This window comes from Denticeps clupeoides, chromosome 8, assembly GCF_900700375.1.
Source record: "Denticeps clupeoides chromosome 8, fDenClu1.1, whole genome shotgun sequence".
Taxonomy (NCBI): Eukaryota; Metazoa; Chordata; class Actinopteri; order Clupeiformes; family Denticipitidae; genus Denticeps; species Denticeps clupeoides.
In genome coordinates this window covers 6,121,823-6,141,138 of record NC_041714.1, presented here as the reverse complement: position 1 = coordinate 6,141,138, position 19,316 = coordinate 6,121,823, and the positions used below count along the sequence as shown (strand labels likewise).

At 41.8% G+C, this 19,316-nt stretch overlaps 1 protein-coding gene across 4 annotated transcripts in view; it reads right to left on the bottom strand.

Moving 5' to 3' along the window:
• Nucleotides 1-331: 331 nt before the first annotated feature.
• khdrbs2 (KH domain containing, RNA binding, signal transduction associated 2) overlaps nucleotides 332-19,316 on the bottom strand; it is a 56,091-nt gene continuing 37,106 nt past the window's right edge. The window contains exons 7-14 of one of the 4 annotated variants that reach the window (XM_028990139.1): nucleotides 13,680-13,762; nucleotides 13,509-13,561; nucleotides 11,593-11,679; nucleotides 9,756-9,805; nucleotides 7,998-8,072; nucleotides 3,671-3,755; nucleotides 1,613-1,690; nucleotides 332-494 (exon numbers count right to left, since the gene is read on the bottom strand). In XM_028990139.1, the coding sequence (XP_028845972.1) occupies nucleotides 9,780-9,805; nucleotides 11,593-11,679; nucleotides 13,509-13,561; nucleotides 13,680-13,762 (249 nt within the window). In that variant the 3' untranslated portion in view covers nucleotides 332-494; nucleotides 1,613-1,690; nucleotides 3,671-3,755; nucleotides 7,998-8,072; nucleotides 9,756-9,779. Of the gene's footprint in view, nucleotides 495-1,612; nucleotides 1,691-3,670; nucleotides 3,756-7,997; nucleotides 8,073-9,755; nucleotides 9,806-10,683; nucleotides 11,680-13,508; nucleotides 13,562-13,679; nucleotides 13,763-19,316 lie in introns of those variants that run through there. The other 3 variants (XM_028990137.1, XM_028990138.1, XM_028990141.1) reach the window with 3 other exon arrangements.

Here is a 19,316-nt window from a genome sequence, read left to right as displayed (position 1 = left end):
GGCGCTATAAAGCGACGGTGACATCTGGCCCGGGTGCCAGCAGCGGACCAAACTGCTTAATGAACTAACATGTTCACGTTGGCACTATCCACCACACACCATTTTTTATCCTGCTTGAAGTGTGCAGCGCTCGTCTCCATCCTTCAGTGATGACAGACTCCGGCTGACGCTGCAGAATGCCACAACGTCTGTGGCCCCGCGCTGAAACTTATGATCAAGCCTTTAAACGGTTAAAGGCATCGGTGCCACGCAACTGGACACAATGCTAAATATTCTGAATAAAAATCAGGATGCGGTTGGTTTTGTTTAACACCTTTATTTAGTACCTTGGAATATAAAACACTGTGACTTTCAGGTCCCAGTTTTGGAACGTGCCCGTTGCATCAAGTGCAGTCCATTTAACATTTGTGGGTGTGAAGATGGTTGGCTGTAATATCCACAGATGAGCCGGGGCCGGCGTGCTGCTGCCAAAGTGACAGCCTTTATCTGCAGTGCTGAAATGGAAAAGGAGAAGAAAAAAAAAATCCATTTCACAATTTCCGTACATAACAAAGCAGGAAATAAACAGAATCTGACATGCTATTACTGCAAGACAACTCAGTAATGCTGATTTTCCGACAACATTACGCAGGCCTGAAAATTAAACACGAGCGGGAGATAAGGGTGAAAACGCTTGTATAATTTAGCAGTGGGAAATAAAAAAAGCCAATCTGATCCCAACCTATTGGCAGAAGAATTTAATAAAAAAAAAAAATTTAAATGACATGCTTGACTTAAAAATAAGCTACCAGTCAAAAATTCCGGAACATTAACTCACTTAAGTTTCTGACTGCTAACGTTAGACTGAACATTCAAAATGATGAAATAAGGCTCTTCACAGTAGTGAACCTTTGCTGTGCTCTTGACAGGTTAGTTGCTGCCTTCACTCATGTTAATGATCGTCTCATGAAGCTGCTTATAAAGATGATAATCATGTGCAGCACAGTTGTGAAGGTAAAGAGCGGGATTCTTCCAAAGATTCTTCAGAACAGTAGGAGTCTCAAAATAATTGACTAATAAGAGAGATTGACTATGTGTTTATATGCATATATATACAAAGTGTAAAGCATGTTTTAAATCGTGCTAAAGGTGACCCGGTACTCTTGAAATTGCCACTGAGCAAAGCACCGTCCCCACACGCTGCTCCCCGGGCGCCTGTCATGGCCCACTTCTCACCAAGGGTGATGGTTAAAAGTAGAGGACACATTTCATTGTGTCACCGTGTGCTGTGCTGCAGTGTAACACAATGACAATCACTTCACTTGTTAAGACTTTACTAATCCTCACAGTACATACTGTATATGAGAGTGGACATGTAATCTGGGTCTCTTTGTTCTGTTCCCTGCACTTCACACATTGACAAACAAATGTTTGGCTTTGGCCTTATGGCATTTTTCTGGGCGACTGCTTCTGGACGTCTCAGGTGACCCCTGGCCACCTTTTGTCAGAGCAGATTGGACATCCGGCCAGAGTGTGACCAGCTGTCAGGCCTTGAGCTGCTCTCTTGGGTGAAATGGAGAACACATGCAGCCATAAAGTTCAATGCATTGTTATAATGCAAGAACAAACATACAAATAGTCATATTGAAAGACCTTCTCGATGAAGTGGACTTGAGTTCCTCCGCCAGGATCAACTAGGTCTTCCCAAGATCTGTAAAGAGGAACGAAACAGAACATGATTATTTTCTGGTTATAGACAATGTCACGATTTTAGCTGCAAGTCTAAAAAAAATTGGGAAAATTTAGATAAAATAGTTCCAGCTTGCTGTTTCGAAGCAACATCATTCAAATGACATCTTGTCACATGACATTATGACACCAAAACAACGCAATAACTTAAAATGACATTGAAAGCAACATGCCAGAGAGGACATTTTTAGGGAGATATAAAATGTGAAACACACTGCATGTATCAGGATGCGTGGAACATTTCAGGCCAACGTGTTCCAAAAGGAAAACATGGAAATCAACCACGACCAAGCAGGCATCACGCAGCTCCCCCTTAAACCACTTTCACTTAGTCTGACGCTGTCAGTCTGTGCAAAGTGACAAGCCGAGCAGGAGGAGTTTCCTTCCGCAATGTGCGTTGTGTGTGGGATAAAGGGCGAGAGCCGAGTCCACATCTCGCCGTTCCCAACGCGCCACTGGGGAAGAGGCACAGCCTGGTAATTATCCCGGCTTCCTGAGCAAATCCCTCGGCCCACTCTGCCAAAGCGCGTTGTGCTGCTATTGTGCGGGGGAATAAGCCGGTGAAAGCAGATGGTGTTATTGTCAAATGTTTTGATTTTCACTCACTTTCTCTTTAATTAACTCCTATATCAAAAACCCTGCACTGCTGGGGGACTTTTTTTTTTGGCCCGGGACAGGATGAGAGGACGAGTAACCCTCGCGGAGCTGGCAGGCCCTGAATCCCACAGGCGCGGTTAGGCTAATAAAGGACGTTACGCGGGTAAACGGCGATGGCGGGTGGACTTTCTCGAGGCTTTATTTCCCTTCCGCGCCGAGGTGACCGCGCCGAGGCGACCACGCAGGGCTCCGGCCCCATAACTGGAGGTCAGCGCTGCTGTACGGGGCGTCACATCTGAGGCTCACACGGACAAGTAATACCCGTGTATGTGTGCAGAAGGCCATTCAGACCACATTACGGTACAGCACAGGACTCCAGGGAAGGTAGTAGACTGGCGTGTAACACAGAGTCACAGGTTCGAACCCCACCAAACCCACTACCATTGTGTCCCTGAGCATGACCTTTAACCCTGAGTATCTCCGGGGGTAGACTGTCCCTGTAACTACGCTTTGTAAGTCGCTCTGGATAAGGGCGTCTGAGAAATGCCGTAAATGTAAATGTAACTACAAAAGAAAAAAAAAAAGACAAATTGACCAGGTATTCGGCATGATTGACTGCGACCACGTCGGCGACCATCAATCACCAGCTAGCAGAGCTATGTTGGAGAGGCTGATCGTGCCGAGAAGCTTTCCGGAGAATCCAGCTGTGGGCTGCGAGTCGCTTGTAGTCTGTTGCGTGAGAGCAGCCGGAACAATGGCGGCCACTCCGGAGAACAGAAAACAAGCATATGCTCAGCCCTCGGGATTTGGCCCACGGCCGACGCGGCGCCGCCGTTTGGTATGAGAGTGGATCAGAGGGCGTTTTTTTTGGCGATGGCCGCGTGAGTGACGTTTTTTTTTTTTTTATTCCTTCCAAATCTCGGCTAAACAAATCACTCACAGCCACAGCGCTGCATAAACAGATGCTGTGCAAATATGGTCCACATGGAAGACGCACCTGGCACCTCCCGCAGGATGCCTTTCAAATTCCGGATGCAAACAACATCCGTACGGAATGTGTGCAGGATGCCCTCGCCAGAGTTTACCGTGGCTCCCTGGAAGAATTTCCTTTCTTTGTACGCAGGAGACATTGAATGTAATCTGAGGCTCGCGCCGCCATGCCGTATGCATGCTGTTTCTTATTCCCTCCTCATGCTGTGTCCCTTCCTGCTGGCACATTTTAGCCTCTTTCCCATCATCTCCCATCAATTACGCCTCTCGCTCTTTGATTCCTAAATATTTCACACCATTTGTGGCTTTTTTTTTTTTTTTGTTGGTCCTGCAGGTCTCAGCTCCAGACACTTACCGCGCCTACTTGTGTGAGAGTGAGCCTGATCTCCGCCCTCTCCACAGTCGTCACCACTGGCTGGGATTTACTGCATGGCGAGAGCCTGGAAGAAAGCAGGAGAGGAACGTTTCAGATGTTCAATTTTACATTTACTGGCTCAAGGAGACGCTGCACGTCGGCAGGGCTGAATGAGAATCTGTGCAAAGCAGTCTGATGCCAGGCACTTAAGGTCTAATGTGAATCTGAAATGTGTTTTTTGCACGTACAGCATGGTTTTGTTACACCGCCCCTTATTAGCACACATCTTGTAAATCTGTAAATAGACTGGACTTGGATTGAATCTACCTTAAATCGACTGGGTGGCCGTAGCCCAGCAGGTAAAACACGCACCTATGACCCAGAAGAACACAAAACCCCACTTACTACCATTGTGTCCCTGAGCAAGACACTTAACCCTGAGTGTGTCCAGGGGGGGACTGTCCCTGGACCTACTGATTGTAAGTCGCTCTGGATAAGAGCGTCTGATAAATGCCGTAAATGTAAAATCTCTTGCCTTGTTGTAAAATAATCTGCAGAATCTGGTTTACACAGTTTTTCTGACACAGCAAAGCTATTTTTAAATTAATTGTAGTGGTTTCAATGTATAATTTTTGAATCCAGTAAATCACAGTAATAGGATTTGTAATATTGCATCTTGGTTTTGATGATTTCCAAATTAGAATGGGAAAAAAAAGTCTCATAATGAACTGCAGACCTAATTAGCGGCAGGCCCGGTTCTAGATGGCATCCAACTGCGGGCAGTAAAAGGTGCTGGTTGGCAGGGCGTAGCATCTTTTTATAACTGCTTGAAAAAAACAATAATAATAATAATATCTATCACCACTTATTCCTAGTCAGGATCTTGGCAGCTCATTCCGGGATGCTGGGCGCACACGGAGTTGTAAATTTTGGCCCGAGTCGGCTTCGGGCTCAATCATTTTGGGCTGAGTGGTCAGCAAACACAAAGTTCGTGTCCTCTCCGTATATATTTCTCATGTTAAAATTTTGGTTTTATTAAATGTTGATTTTTAATTGGATTTAAAATTCTCAGCCACCCTCATCAGGTGATGTGTTTTAAAGAACTGCAGTTCCTTTCCCTCTTAATCTAGCGCTGGTAACATGTGCAAAGAAGGCCAGGCTTTTAAAAAGTTTTAAAAATAACCCGATTACCACTCTAACACACACCATTCATACATGCCCAGCATGCATACCTTTGGGGAGAGAAGATAAAACGTGTGAAATATCTGAGCGTTGAGAAATGTCCATTATGGAATAATTTCAATATGAACAGATGAAAAACAGGCGGGATATTTCTCCATCATGGATGTAATGTAGATTGCAAAGTTGTCCAAGTTTCCAGCGGCATCCTTTAAAAATGAAATTTGCCATTTGACTGTAACAGTGGAGCCTGTAGACAGCAGGACACATGACGACGGTCCCCGGAGCGTGGAATGCAGGCCACGCCCCTTGATTTCCAGCACCTGTTGTCCTCCCTATGTGTGGGTGTTGTTTTTTCAGGAGGTGTGCGTGAGTGGACTGATCTTCGTGAAAAAAGTGTTACTTCGCTTCCCTGTTTCCTATTTTTCCCCTTCCTTTCTGTTTCCTCCATATTGGTCAATGTCACTTCTTTCATTTACAGTTTTATGGTGATACTCAATGCAAAATAGTTATACATTTTGATGTCCCATGCTGCTCATTAAAAAAAAGAGTGTGCAAAGCAGTAATCAGAGCAAAGAAACTAGAATATAAAACATGTTTTCAGATATTTTTTGTTAAGTACATAACTTCACATGTGTTCATTCATAGTTTTGATGCCTTCAGTGAGAATCTACCAACGTAAATGGTCATGAAAATAAAGAAAACGCATTGAATGAGAAGATGTGTCCAAACTTTTGGCCTGTACTGTATATTATATATTGATATAAGTTTGATGTCCTACAATACTGAATTTCCATACCGAGCATACTGAACATCCTTAAACACCTTGGATATTAAAGTTTTGCCCTCAACCATCCTTTTAAAAGGCTACCGCCCCCATGCAACCCAGCATTAAGCTCATACCTCTATCACATGAACTTTTGTAAAGAAGTAATCGTGTGTATTTCTCATCTGAAAAGCTGATAACTCTCTCTGGCCAGCAGCAGTAATCTGTGATCAGGGAGTGCTGATTTACTGTCCCGCTCACTTTATGAGCATTGAGGATTCGCAGCCACGAGGTCAGAAGAAGAGGAAGGCATTCGAAATGGGACTTTTCCCCCATCATCCTCTTCTTTATGGCCGTGCCTAATAGCTTTTTAGCGTTTTCCTTGACCTGGCTTTTATTACTTTTTAAAGGGGAAAACGCATAATCCGCTTCCATTTTAAGGATTGCAGAGTTTGTAGAAGAGGTCAGGCAGAGGCAGAGCCTCTGTATCGTTACACAGCCAAGTCATTTTAGCCCTCAATGGCAAGGCGTGTTTTTAATCAACTCTTCCCTCAACTCCCACCCGCCTGTATGTACTAGCATGAGCTGATGAATGGCTGAGCTGCGTACGGATACGACTGCCAGGTGTGGAATAAAAGCTGAATTATTATGATTATTGAAGATGGGTAAATAGCAGAGACCGACAGTCATTTTTCATATGACTGTGCTTCCTTGATATCTACAACGTTAATCCAACGCTGCATAATAAAGCATCCATTGTACAGGCTACACCAGTGTTTATGCATCAGAAATGGACATCAAGTGGATTGTGTAGTGATTGCACTCATACTTTATACAGGACTCTTTATTTTACATTCCTGGCCAGAGTTGGCCAATTTCATTACAGTAAAGAGTAGTGTGAGGGTTTACCATACCTCCCACTATAATAATATTACAGCAGCTAATTCAGGCAATACTCATTTTTAGATTTACAGTATATTGTATTATGATGTAGCGCGGCAGTTGGCAACATGGTCTCACGCCTCCAAGGTTGTGAGTTTGAATCCCACCTCGGACCTTGTAAGGACTGACTTTACATGATCTCCCCATGCTGGTTCTCCGGTTTCCTCCCACCATCCAAAGGCATGTACACTGGAGGAATTGCAGGCTCTAAATTTACTCTCATTGTAGGTGTGATGATGGATGATGTGCATTTAGGGAAAATTGTGTCTTTTATCTATTAAATATGACTGTTTTCCTGAGGTATTAAAATTTAAATAAGGGATATGAAAATGAAGTTGAGGACCATGAATCATAATAAAACATAATGACTAAAAATCTAACCAAGCCATATGAAGACACTTTAAATGCTGTATCAATGTCACCCCAGCCAGTCGATTTTTTTTAACACTGTCCCATTATAACTAGGTGCTGTGTTTACAGTTCTGTGTACATCACTCAACAAAAGGATATCGGCATCTATAATAGGTAGACTGGCGATCATCCAGATATCTGGATTCCATCATAATGACCCTACACTATCCATACAAGGCTACTGCAGCCATAGTTATTCCTGATCGATTTAAAAAAAGACCTTCAGAGCTTGTTAATGCAAATGAACCATAATTATACATAATTTACACGCCGTTTAGGAATGAAGTGAGCAGAAGTTACTGAACTTGATGGTAAGCCTAAAGCCTCTGAATGATCACCCTGTCCTCAAGTTAGCAGTGTTTCTGCCACACCCCAAATAAATTTTGCACTTGAGGCACTTTGAGTTCATTATATTGCAAAGCCTCCCAACAACTCAAACATTACATGAAGGCTAAAGGGACCTTCATGTAATAATTTGCCTATGAATTCTTCACATACTAATGACACTGCTTCTCACTTGCTTATGTAGAATCGTCAACATGTCAGCTCAGTTTGGCAGCATTTTAGCGTTCGGTGACTAAAACAAATATTTCATTTCTAAGCAGACACACTGTAAGGTCATCATATTTTACCCCAGAGAACATAAAGAACAGTAAAATGCTTATACTGCTGAAAAACTTGCACCGTTGGTGGGTAGCCAAGTAAATATCCTCCCTGAAAACGGATCCGTCCTGAAAGTCTGCAGACCCTCTGAAGCCGCTGTAGGTAATGAACGCAGTTCTGCATACAAATCATCAGATTCTGTGGGCGTCTCTACATCGTTTCCTTATCTCAGATCTTGGGTGTAAGATGTTTAAACAGACACGTGCATCGGAGGTCAAAAGAGGTCAAAACATCCTTTACATGTCTTTTTTTAAGGTGTAAAAAAAAAGGGCCCCCCTTGTTTAGAAGGGGGCCACACTGCCAAGTTCAATCACCTCCCATGAAAGCACGAACCCATGGCAATGAATGCCAAGTTGTGATAATTACCTCTTTCCGCCGGACAAACATCCCTCCCTCCTTCCTCTCATCCACGGCCCTCCGACCAGGATCTGCAACCGTCCCCTTGAAGGAAAAGAGGAGGCCGCGGTGTGGATATTTATTAGCTGCGTGTGACCCATCCCCATTACATTACACAACTGTTGTCTGTTTTACCCGGCCGCGGTTTGCAGCTTAATTAGGGGAATGTTAATTACGCCAGTGTTCAAAGCACCGTAGTACAGGGTGCAGTTGCACACGAGCAGACCGTCCCCCATGACTATCAGTCATGTGTGTAATTAATCTGTAGACTCAGTTCCAGGCTAACCGCTCCGCAGTATTCGGAGCAGACGGCGGACCTCGGAGCAGTCGTCGTGTAAGTGAACCATCCTTCATACCCACGGATGAATGATGTTATTCTATTAACAAGCATCGGAATGCTCAGATCGCTGCCGTGAGCCTTCACTTGCTGTTGGCATGAGATAATATTGTACCATATTTTATTGTGCAACGTGCAAAAGAAGAAAAAAGAGAAAAGCTGGTCCCAGCATACGCAGGATTTTTTTCTCGGGCTGATAAATATTTGCCTTTGGAAAGTAAAGTGCAACCACACGACAAAAAAAAAAAAATGTCCGATTACTTACTGGGTACAGTGGGAATTACACATCTTTAAAGTGCGGCCTATTCCCACAAGTCTGCTTAAATGAATATGCTAAGTCAGGCTTTCCTGTGCAACTGTGGAGAACAGTAGGAGGAATTAATGCATACAGAGTCATTTAGCTGCTGCTAATGCAATTAACAAGCCTTGGAAAAAGACGCAACTTAATTGTGTTGGATAATTCTGCTGTTAATGAGGAACAACGTGATGAAAATTGTGAGGAGGTGAAATGTTGTCCGAAAGTTAAGGTGAAGTGATTGTCATTGTGATACACTGCAACACAGCACAGCACACACAACGAAACGTGTCCTCTGCTTTTAACCATCACCCTTGGTGAGCAGTGGGCAGCCATGACAGGCGCCCGGGGAGCAGTGTGTGGGGACGGTGCTTTACTCAGTGGCAACTTGGCGGATCGGTATTTGAACCTTCTGATTACGGGGCAGCTTCCTTCACCGCTAGGCCACCACTGTATATTTTCTTCAGTGGATGCTGTTTGGATGTCTGAAGATACTCGCTGACTGCTAATCTGTCTGGTTTGATCGAAGGAGCCCGAAAGAGCTTCAGACTATATTCCCAGACAGCAGTAGAATGTTTTCTATGAAACTAGGATCTGGTTGACTTAGTAGGTAAAAAGCAAACTCGTAATAAGAAAGTAGCACCGAGGTCCCCTTGATCAAATCACCGTCCCCACACACTGCTCCCTGGGCGCCTGTCATGGCTGCCCACTGCTCACCAAGGGTGATAATTAAAAGCAGAGGACACATTTCACTGTGTGCACAGTGCGCTGTGCTGCAGTGTATCACAATGACAATCACTTCACTTTCATTTTTGCAAATTGCAGACAAATTCCAAAATTCCCCTGATAGTTAAGTTTACATTTATGGCATTTAGTAGATGTTCAGTTTTTATTAATAAGCAATGCTTGCCTTGCAACATTTCCACAAAAAGGACTGATGGCAATATTTCCAGGTACTGTGCAACCTCAAGTAAACCATAAAAAAATATTTAACAATAAAAAAACTATCTATGATCGAGATGGTTTATATAGTTCAACCAGCCAGAATTTAGAGCTCAAGCAAACCGTGTAATTCTAATAATGATTGTTCACTCACCTGAAAACAGCCATTTTCATCTTTTTAACTATTCACACAGTGCATCAGACCTGTGGAGGAGAAACAGTCAAAATTCAGAATACATTTCTTATTTTATACCTCAATTCAAAATACTGACAAGAACAGTAACACCAGCAAAGCCTCTAAACTACTCAAAGCCGCCATGCAGTGTGATTATATATATATATAATATAATACCAAAAAAGTAAACCAATTGAAGAGAGGGACAAATTTGTCAAACTGTCACAAATAATTATAGACTTGTTTTTGTTTCAAGTTAAAAGATTTAGTTTAACATGTCAGATTTTAATATTAGTTTTAGATTCTTTTAGTGATTCCATTGTCACGATCCTTTTTTTTTCCTCTGCAGAGTCATTTTTATTCAGTCTAGTTAACATTAATTAGCGGTTTTACTTGTTAGCGTTTAGGAGGGTCAGGTTTACTTTTTTTAAAGTATGAGTAACTATTTACGATTAGCATACGTAACATTAGAGTTATATTGGGTTACCTGCATTATGTTTAGTCATTTCAGCAGCCTGTCAGTCTCTTAATTAGCATCAGCCTTCGAGTCTAATAAGTCACAAAACAGAGTTCAGGTTTCTAATGTCCTTCAGGAGCAGAGGTATTTAAAAGCACTGACATTACACTTCAAAATACTGAGGTTAAGTACCAGGAATGGAAAGAAAAGAGTAGCAGAGACAAAATAAAAGATTAAAGTGCATCCCATTGTATTTCCGCAACGAGTGTTAATGTTATTCACATGCGTTTGGATTACTGGCCAACACAAAAATTTGAAGGCATCTGGACAACCTTATTATAGTGCGGGTGATATTCTTACCTCTTTTATCGCCAAAACACTCTCTGAGACATGCTAGTGCAAAGAAGTCAATCAGAATTGGTGTTTTAATAAGGTCAAGCTTGAAGAATATGTTAAAAATCAAATTTATTTGTCTAAACAATTAAGATCCAATAACATGTTATACATTTAAGTACTACCCAGTATTCAATTAACAATTTAACGCTAACTTTAAAATGATTCTGCTTTAAAGTATTAATGTAGCTTATCTATGGTTACACAGAATGACTTACTGTAAGACAAGTCTTGTAAATTTTTGTGCTGATTTTTAGTATGAAAACTCTAATTCCAAACAGGCATTTAGTTCTAAGAACATGTACTTTGTATGCATCTAATTTTACAAAAGAAAAAAAGAAAGGAAAAAGAAAAAGCATTATTAACAAATTAGAGCAGAACAAAGCTGACAATTACGGTCACCTATTTAGAGAAGATTACACATGGTGCTTTATGTTGTTTTTATTACATTATTTATGTACAAATACATGTTAACACAGAACAGAGCACTTGTTGGTAGCTACATACATAGCCAATTGCTTTCAAAACCCAATACCAAAATTGAAATGAACTTTACAAACTCAATATTTAACACCATTAAATTGGACAAGAGTTATAAAAGAAGTTATGTACAGTGTGGTTAGTGGTGGAAAGTCTTTCTGCCCCCGTTGACGATCTCCCGGATCGCTGGAGGATGGCAGTAAGCACACGTTACGTCTCAACTTCATGCTTCGCGTTATGAATGACACACAGTTACGTACAATCAAAATGGACAGCAGCCATCCACGGAAAAAAGGGTTAATCAGGCCACCCTGCCGCTCTCTTTTTCCTTTCTCTATAAATGAGTCCATATTGTCCAAAAAAAAGAGTTTAAGTTTAAGTGAGGCTTTTCTTGGTCCTACTTCAGAGGAACTTTTTCGAATTTGGAGGGTCTAATTATTGTGCCGGTCGTGTTGGAGGACATTTTTGAGCATCTTTAATATCTACCGTAGGGGTGTTCTCTGTAGCACCCTCTTGAAAGCCGTGTTGCTGGGGCTTTGAGGCAAGGGCGAGAGGAAGTCCACTCCTCTTCAGCTGAAAATAGAAACATTTCAAGACAGCAACGTTACCCAAAGGTAGCTCTGGAAACAATGGCAGTTGTTTGCCATTGTTGCTCACGTGCATCGGTTTTGCAGCATAATGTTTTTTTTTATACTGTTTGCAGCAAATGTGACTGCAACATCCTGCCTTCAGCATCCACTAAATTTGATAAAAATCATTTATTTAAATGTGACTACCACAAAGTGTTGCTAATGAAAAATTGAATTTTAATTGCCTTTTAAAGCTCATTAACAACTGGATATTCATACCCTAATAAGCGACATGAATTATGCAAGAAAAAAAAACTGTCATAACCTGCCTGGCTAATTATCAGTCATCAGAGGCACAATGATGCATGAATTCCTCACAGTGTGTCTTTTTTTTGGCATAAAATTTGCTGCGTTGTGGGACGCATTAGGCCAAATCTTAAGATCTTGATCAGTAGACCATCAACAAAAAGCCAAGCCACCCAACCCCAACCAACAGACTTTCACACGCATCATATCCAGGCAGCTTTGGGAAAATTATAATAACAGCAACTGGGAAATATTTGAATTGTGTGAGTGCAAATTGTGCATTTGAGGAACACAAAAAGCCCACATTTAAATAGACATACATATACAGTCCCCTCTAAAGTATTGGAAAAACCAATTAACTCATATTTTTCCCTGTGTATTAAACAGTAGTATGAGATCAAATGTAAATATGAAAGAGTCTCTGGTCTTATTTCAGGTATTTATAGCTAGTTATGTTAAACATATAACACATACATGTATAGCAAACCACCCAAACCATATAGCTAAAGGCAGCAAAATAATCAAGGTTAAGAATGAAAATGACATTTTAGGGATTATAAAACTGGGCTGTGGCTCTCTTGGTTATTGTGTTGCCATACACCAGCCCTGCAGTGCACAACTGAGTGCACGACCATGTTAAACACTTCTGCCTGGCGTCAGTCGGGAACAGCAGGATCGCAGACACGAACATCACGACGTTGGGCTCCAAATGTAATCTTATGAGGGCACACGAATTAGTGGCTGAACGAGCGGATGAAACCCCCTCAGCTAAAAATCCCACCCTGCAGCTACACAGCCAGCCAGGACAGATACCGCTCACTGACGCGGCCTCCATGTCTCCAGAGGTTTGGCACTGGCCGCCACAATAGGGCTTTTCTCCTTATCTTTCAGCAGTGAAACATGACTGTCTCTGTAGGACGGTGGAGCCATTGCCAGAGTTGTCTGGTTAGGGCAACGTGCCATGAGGGAATGACGTGAAAACGCCTGAGAGGACACCCCCTCGTCTGCATCCATGCTGTTTGGATGCACGCTTTCTTTCTTTCTTTCTAGATCAAAGACTAAAGCATGCACTCGTTTTCTTTGTCTTTCCCCCCAGTAATCTGCCTCGAGGTTATAATTAAGCAATGATTAAGCCTGAGAGGGAGGCTACACTGTCCTGATATGGCAGTGGCCAGTTCAATAGAACAACAATCCAGCATTTAAAATCCAGCATTTCACACTATAGCACAAGCTTAAAACGTATCATGGTGATTACAATATGAAGATTTGGTTATAACCGTTTTCAACAGCAACTTCTGTGTGGATATAGTTCCATCAAACATCATCATTTTCCGTGACAGTATACAATGCAATGACATTTAGATGCATCGTTACTTGCTTTGTGAGACATCGCCACATGATTTCTGTCAGCCATTGAAAACGGCAGGCCTGACGTATAATGCTGAATATTGATTCATTAGCAATCAATCAAGTTAAGCAATTAAAGAAATACAACAGCAATTCTTATAAAAGGAAAAGTCTTCTTACCATAATTATTGTAGCCTTCTTCACTGGCTCCATATTCATAATAGTCCGAAACGCTGAAAGAAATAAAGTACAGAAACATTTGAATGTGTTCCTGAAGAATGAGATGCAAGTTGTTCATATTTTTCTAAATAATGACGAAATTGGCAATTATCAATACAATCATTTTCATACCTTTTGGACTGATTGCTATAATTATCATCATAGGCATCATAACTCTGGTCATCATATTCGCCGTCATATCCATCATCATAGCCCTAAAAAAAAACAAGAGAAGCATTCGTTACTGATCTGCAGTCGTCAGCTCCATCTCAGAATTAATTAACACATTCCTCACATAAATAACACCCAGTAAGTGGCATTCATGACTCTCGCTCGACACAACAGATTGATGAGTGTTTGCTGAGACAATTATGACTCCAGTCATGTGTAAGCGAAAGTGGGGGACGTCTGGAACTGATCCAGTGTGATGTGAAGAAGAAGTGAAATGTTTCTGCAACTTTTCTAATCAAAAGTCTACACCTTCCAAATGAGTCCGGTTCGGCTTCACTGCGGTCTGCAGAGGTGTTTGCAGCGAGGACTCTCAGAGCTGAACAATAAAGGCTGTATTGTTGCTTCACCCAACTCTGGGTTTGGAAACGTGGCTCTGAACACCATGCTGCTTCCTCCCTAAAGCAACGCAAAGGTCCCAGTTCAAACCTCCACGCTTCTGATGAACAGAAGGTCTGGAGGTTCTGTCAGGACTGGGTGCACCTGGAGACGACCCTGGGACCCATCTGGAGGGCGCTGTTGAGCAGCCCATCGGCGGCTGCGACATTTATCTTGTGTCGTGCAGTGCCGTTTTCAGATCTGGCGATCACCACGCGCCTGCGGGTTTGTTCTCCCCTTTGGTTTTCCCTGTTTTCAGCACCCTCGTGCCGGTTTAATAATAGTTTTATTAGTTGTTTAATAACGCCATGGCAACTAATCAGGTTTGATAAGCCCAGACATCCATATTTGAGAAAAGAAACAAACATTCAAGAACATTCAAGTTCAACTTTGCTTTTAAAGAGCATGAACATGGATTAAAGTGCAGGATTATGTCGAGGATTAAGTTGTACGGAGGATCCAACAGCATTTCCTCCCTCTGTTGGCGACTCGCTTTAATAAGAGCTCACTAACAGACCATTTGACGATGACGTTACTGGAATAAAGTGCGACGTGAGCGCCGGCATTCCGGATCCCGGTCGGAGGCTTGTTCAGAGCAGAGCAGCTCCATGCTGGGAGACTGTGTTACGTCATGTAAAGAAGGCTGAACATGACGGCCTGTCCAGCCCACCGAGCTCACAAGGGGGGGGGGGGCTAATAAAACTAGAACTTTAGAGTTATGGAAACTTTCTTCTTTCATCTAAAACTCGCAAAACTTGGCTGAAAATATTCTGAGCCCCTCTGGTGGTGGAATAGCTTTGCTGAACTTTGACCCCTCAGGGAGTGTCTCTGCAGTAGTGTATAAAGGGCAGTTGCGGCTCCATATTCGAAGGCTGATGTGAGTTGAGGATTTCGGATTCCGCGATTGAGGTCAGGACTCCGTTATAAGATTTCAAGTTGTTTTTGTAGGTTTAAGGTGCGTTTACTGATTTATTTCCTCCTCAAATTATGCTGACCTCTATAAAGCAGATGATATTTAATGTATGTACTCCAGGGCTGTCAACTCTACATTCTGTGATTAATTGCGATTCATTCATAAGACATGGTAGCATTTATTTTGACAGCCCATATCCATAGACATGATGACTATAGCCATGTTTTGCATTACAGACCACGTACGTTCGTTTAAAGGGTTCCCCTTAAACACCATACGATTTTTATGGACGTCTGAGTGGGAATTTATTGCTTGAAGGTGAACATTTTCTCCCATGGTTCTGAGGTCTGAGATGGTTCCCTGCACCCCTCATCTCTCCGTCGGAGTTAAAGAGACGCCCAGCCTCTCTGCAGGGCAGGGCACCGAACGTACTCGACGTTTTTTTTTTCTTTCCCTGGGAAGCTCGAGCTGTGCCAGATAAATGCCACGCGGCTCGGAGGGAACGAGGGATGACGGGGTTTCCTGAAACGGAATTTTAATGTGACGTTGAAAGATTAATAAGACATTTTTGGAGGCTGACGACTAGCACTTGCTTCCTGATTCAGATGCTATTTCGAAAAGGCCTTTGTGATTAGTTTTAATTAGCAGAGAGCTGGGAGTTTGGAGTAACAGTACAAGTGGCCCGGATGTGTCCATAACCTTCAAAAGGTATCTAATGTCTGCTTCTTATTTTCCCTGAACCTGTGCAGATATTTAAAACTCATCTATTGCATTCACCTTGGTTATTTTACCAGGAGACGTAAAGTGAGGGGGATGTTCTAACACCACAACAATGGCAGCCTTCTAGTTAATTATGCCTTATCCTTTCTGTTCAATGGTCATTTGGAAAACCAATTAACTGCAGTCCTATTGAGCCAGCTAACAGGGAATAAATCAAGCGTTAGCACATGGGCGGAGAACCACGGTGCGGTGTAATTAGGACAGCAAGCAGCCAGAAGCCTTCAATGCAGCTTTTTATTATCTTTCGACAAGTATTGCCTCCTGTGACTGTAAGTAAACCCAGGGGTGATAGTAGTTTGAAATCCCTGCTAGTAATTCATCGCTTCTTATTGTTCACAACTCCTTGGCTTCTTGCATCCCCAGGAAAAAAATAAGAAAGTATTTCAGTTTTTTAAGACATATACAGAAGATTGGTCTGCAGAACGTTGGCGGACGATTGTGTGAACGTGAGCCGGGTCCAGTATCATGCATCATAATCATACATTTCAATACAAAACTGTGGACTGAACTGTCTATATTTTTCTTGTATGTGATCTGAACATTGTGTGCTTTCTGTAGTTAAGAAAATGAATTTTTTTTTTTTACTGAAGTCTGTATTTAATTTTAATGTTCATAAATGACCAATGATGAAATTCCTTGAGTGGACAAGAAACTCGATTCTGATTTAACTCTCCAAAAACGTCTCAAAATTCAACATGCCTTACTCACTCCGTATGCTTAAGGAGCCCATCTCGGGACATGGACACACGCAAATCTGAGATGCCAATCCACTTAGTGTACATGCCATTGGAATTCAGGACGAAACCAACATGGGGAGAACAGGTAAACTCCGCCCACACGAGGAGGTGTGAGCCCACGGCGCTACCAGCTGCACCACTCTGCAGCCTTGCACTTTGTAGTCATTGGTTGAACGGTTCTTCAAAGCAACATTTATATCAGTCCACTTTGAGCATTATATGAATTAAAATAATAAAAAAATTGCTTTTTTTCCTTATTGGCCTAAGGTAACCCAGAAACAAATAATAACAACAATTACAAATGCATAAAACCATTTGGATTTTTGGGTTCTTCCACTTGTGTGTCTCTGTATGAAATGATTAGGCGGTGTGCTTCAGGTGTGTGTTGTACATCTGTTTTATTCGCCAGAGCAGTTCTGCATGGACAAATTCACTTCTCCTAATTAGCTGAGCCGAGAAGCGTCGACTCAGCAATAAGCACAAGTCTGTAGTTAAAAAGCAATTACAGCGACTGTGGGGGCATCCAGGGTAACCCCGCTGTGTGCCATAATCATCCTGTCTCTGGAATAAAATCTTGTTATGGATGAAGTGTGTGTGTGTGTTAGAGCACCACGTCAATATCCTGACAGCTATGAATGACTGTGTATAGACTGACTTGTGCAAGCGTCTAGAATTCAGAAACTGTATTTTTCATTTTTCATGTCAGTGTATTTTACACTGGCTCACGCAGGGATTGTTGTTCAGTCTAAATAAAAAAGAACCAAGCCAGGTTCTCATTGGTAGAATTGTACAGTTTGTGTAAAGTTAACCTTTTTTGACACAAAATGTGGCATATTTATAATGGACATATTTAATCTGATATTATCAGGATTCCTACACAATGCAGTCTTGTAAATAGAATGGGAGACAGCTTTTAAAAAACTGCACCTTTCCACACTGCAGTAGCTGCTCTCCAGAACCTGTCCAATGTTCAGGGCAGGGGCGAGCAACTTTTTCCTCTGTTGGTTGCTTAATGCTTTGGAGAGCAAAGGATTGTGTGTTTGTTAAAAAAAAAAAAACTTTTATTTTACATTTACTTTCTCTGAAGAGAGACCATCAAGGGAAAATCATCTATACAACGTTTGTAAAATGCAGCAACAGGGGTGCATGCCGAACACTGAAGGTGGAAATGTTGTGTTTTAACATGACAGGAATGTGTGTAGTTGTGTAGAAATGTGTATTATTTTCCATCCCCCTTGGTAGGACAGCTACTTAGTGGAAAACTACCGTGTTCAACTACAATCTTAAAAAGATGAGAAACACTGGTGCTGGGTGACCAATCAAACAGAGTAAAACTGCAGTAAGATGCAGTTTAAATTGTCCCCATTAATCCCTACCTGCCTCTTCTCAAAGAAACATTGTAAAGAGCATTTTATACGCAACATATTTTCTTAGAAATTCATAAATATCGGAGAGCAAGTATCAGCCAACCAGCTTGTAGTATTTTGCTATCCGGCACAATCTGTTCCCTTTCCTCCATTTCCTTGCTATACTTTGTTGGTTATTGCATATAATCTGTATTGTGCCCTCTCTCTATCTATCTTTCTCAGTCCATTAGGCAGAGACGCTATGAATCAGTACTGTAACTTAACAGGTGCCATTACAGTATCGGCATTTATGAGACTGAGGGACAACATGACAGACAATCAATCATTAGCAGCTCCCTGGAGCAATTCTACTGACAGCGTTGGGGATTTATGTGCTTTTCAAGAAATTCAATGCTCAGGTTCATTGAAAATGCAGGCACTGAGCAATTAAAGGGGTCAGTTCACCAAAATAAAAATGTGTTTTTCCTGTACAGTTTTTTACTTTAGTTTTGGAGATCAAATTCAGATTTTAATGTCACCATACAAAAAATACAGGAATCATGACCCAGTAACAGCATATAATCAATAGAATCCATTAATAGGCTACACAATAAAACTCACATTACACTACAATACACTACATTACACATTCACTTTTTTTTATGTTGTTGTTTGCATATTTTTTTGCACTTTACTTTATGTTGAATGTCAATCAATTACTTTTCATTCCAAATTCCACTTTTATTTGATTGCTTGTCATTTGTTTGCATCTGTTCTAGAACCTGATTGCTTGTTTCTCTCTGATTTGTCCTTCATTAATAAAGTTGTGGTTGTGTGTGTGAATCAATACCATTGAACCTCCCAAAACGAATTATTGTTAATTATGACTTATCTTCATGTTTGTAATGCACTCGCTGAAGGTGATTTACTAGTCTAAGATCTTGTAGAAACACTCCAGGTCTGTACACAACCCTGGAGGGTGCAGCATGGTGAGAAAAGGGAAGAGATCAAACTGTTGTGGACAAGCTCTTCATTCTTTAATTCCCTGGAATAACTCCACATGCCCCCACCTACCTTCCCAAATTCCAATTACGGAAAAAGAAAAATATGTCCAGCTTTTTGGACTCTCCAGAAATACTCTGGCTTGCCATACATCAGAACTCAATTCGGGCTGGTAATGAGACTGTGGTCTTGCATTTCCCAATGCAGACAGGCCAATCTACAATCACCAGCACACACAGGAGCTCGGCACAGAGCACAGGCTCACTGAAATTGACTCGGCGAAACGTTGCTTTTTTCATTAGCTTTGAATTTGATGTTCACCTTGCTTAGCTCTTTCAGAATAACCTTGTGCGCTTCCGAGATCAGGCGTCTGTTTCCCCACAGA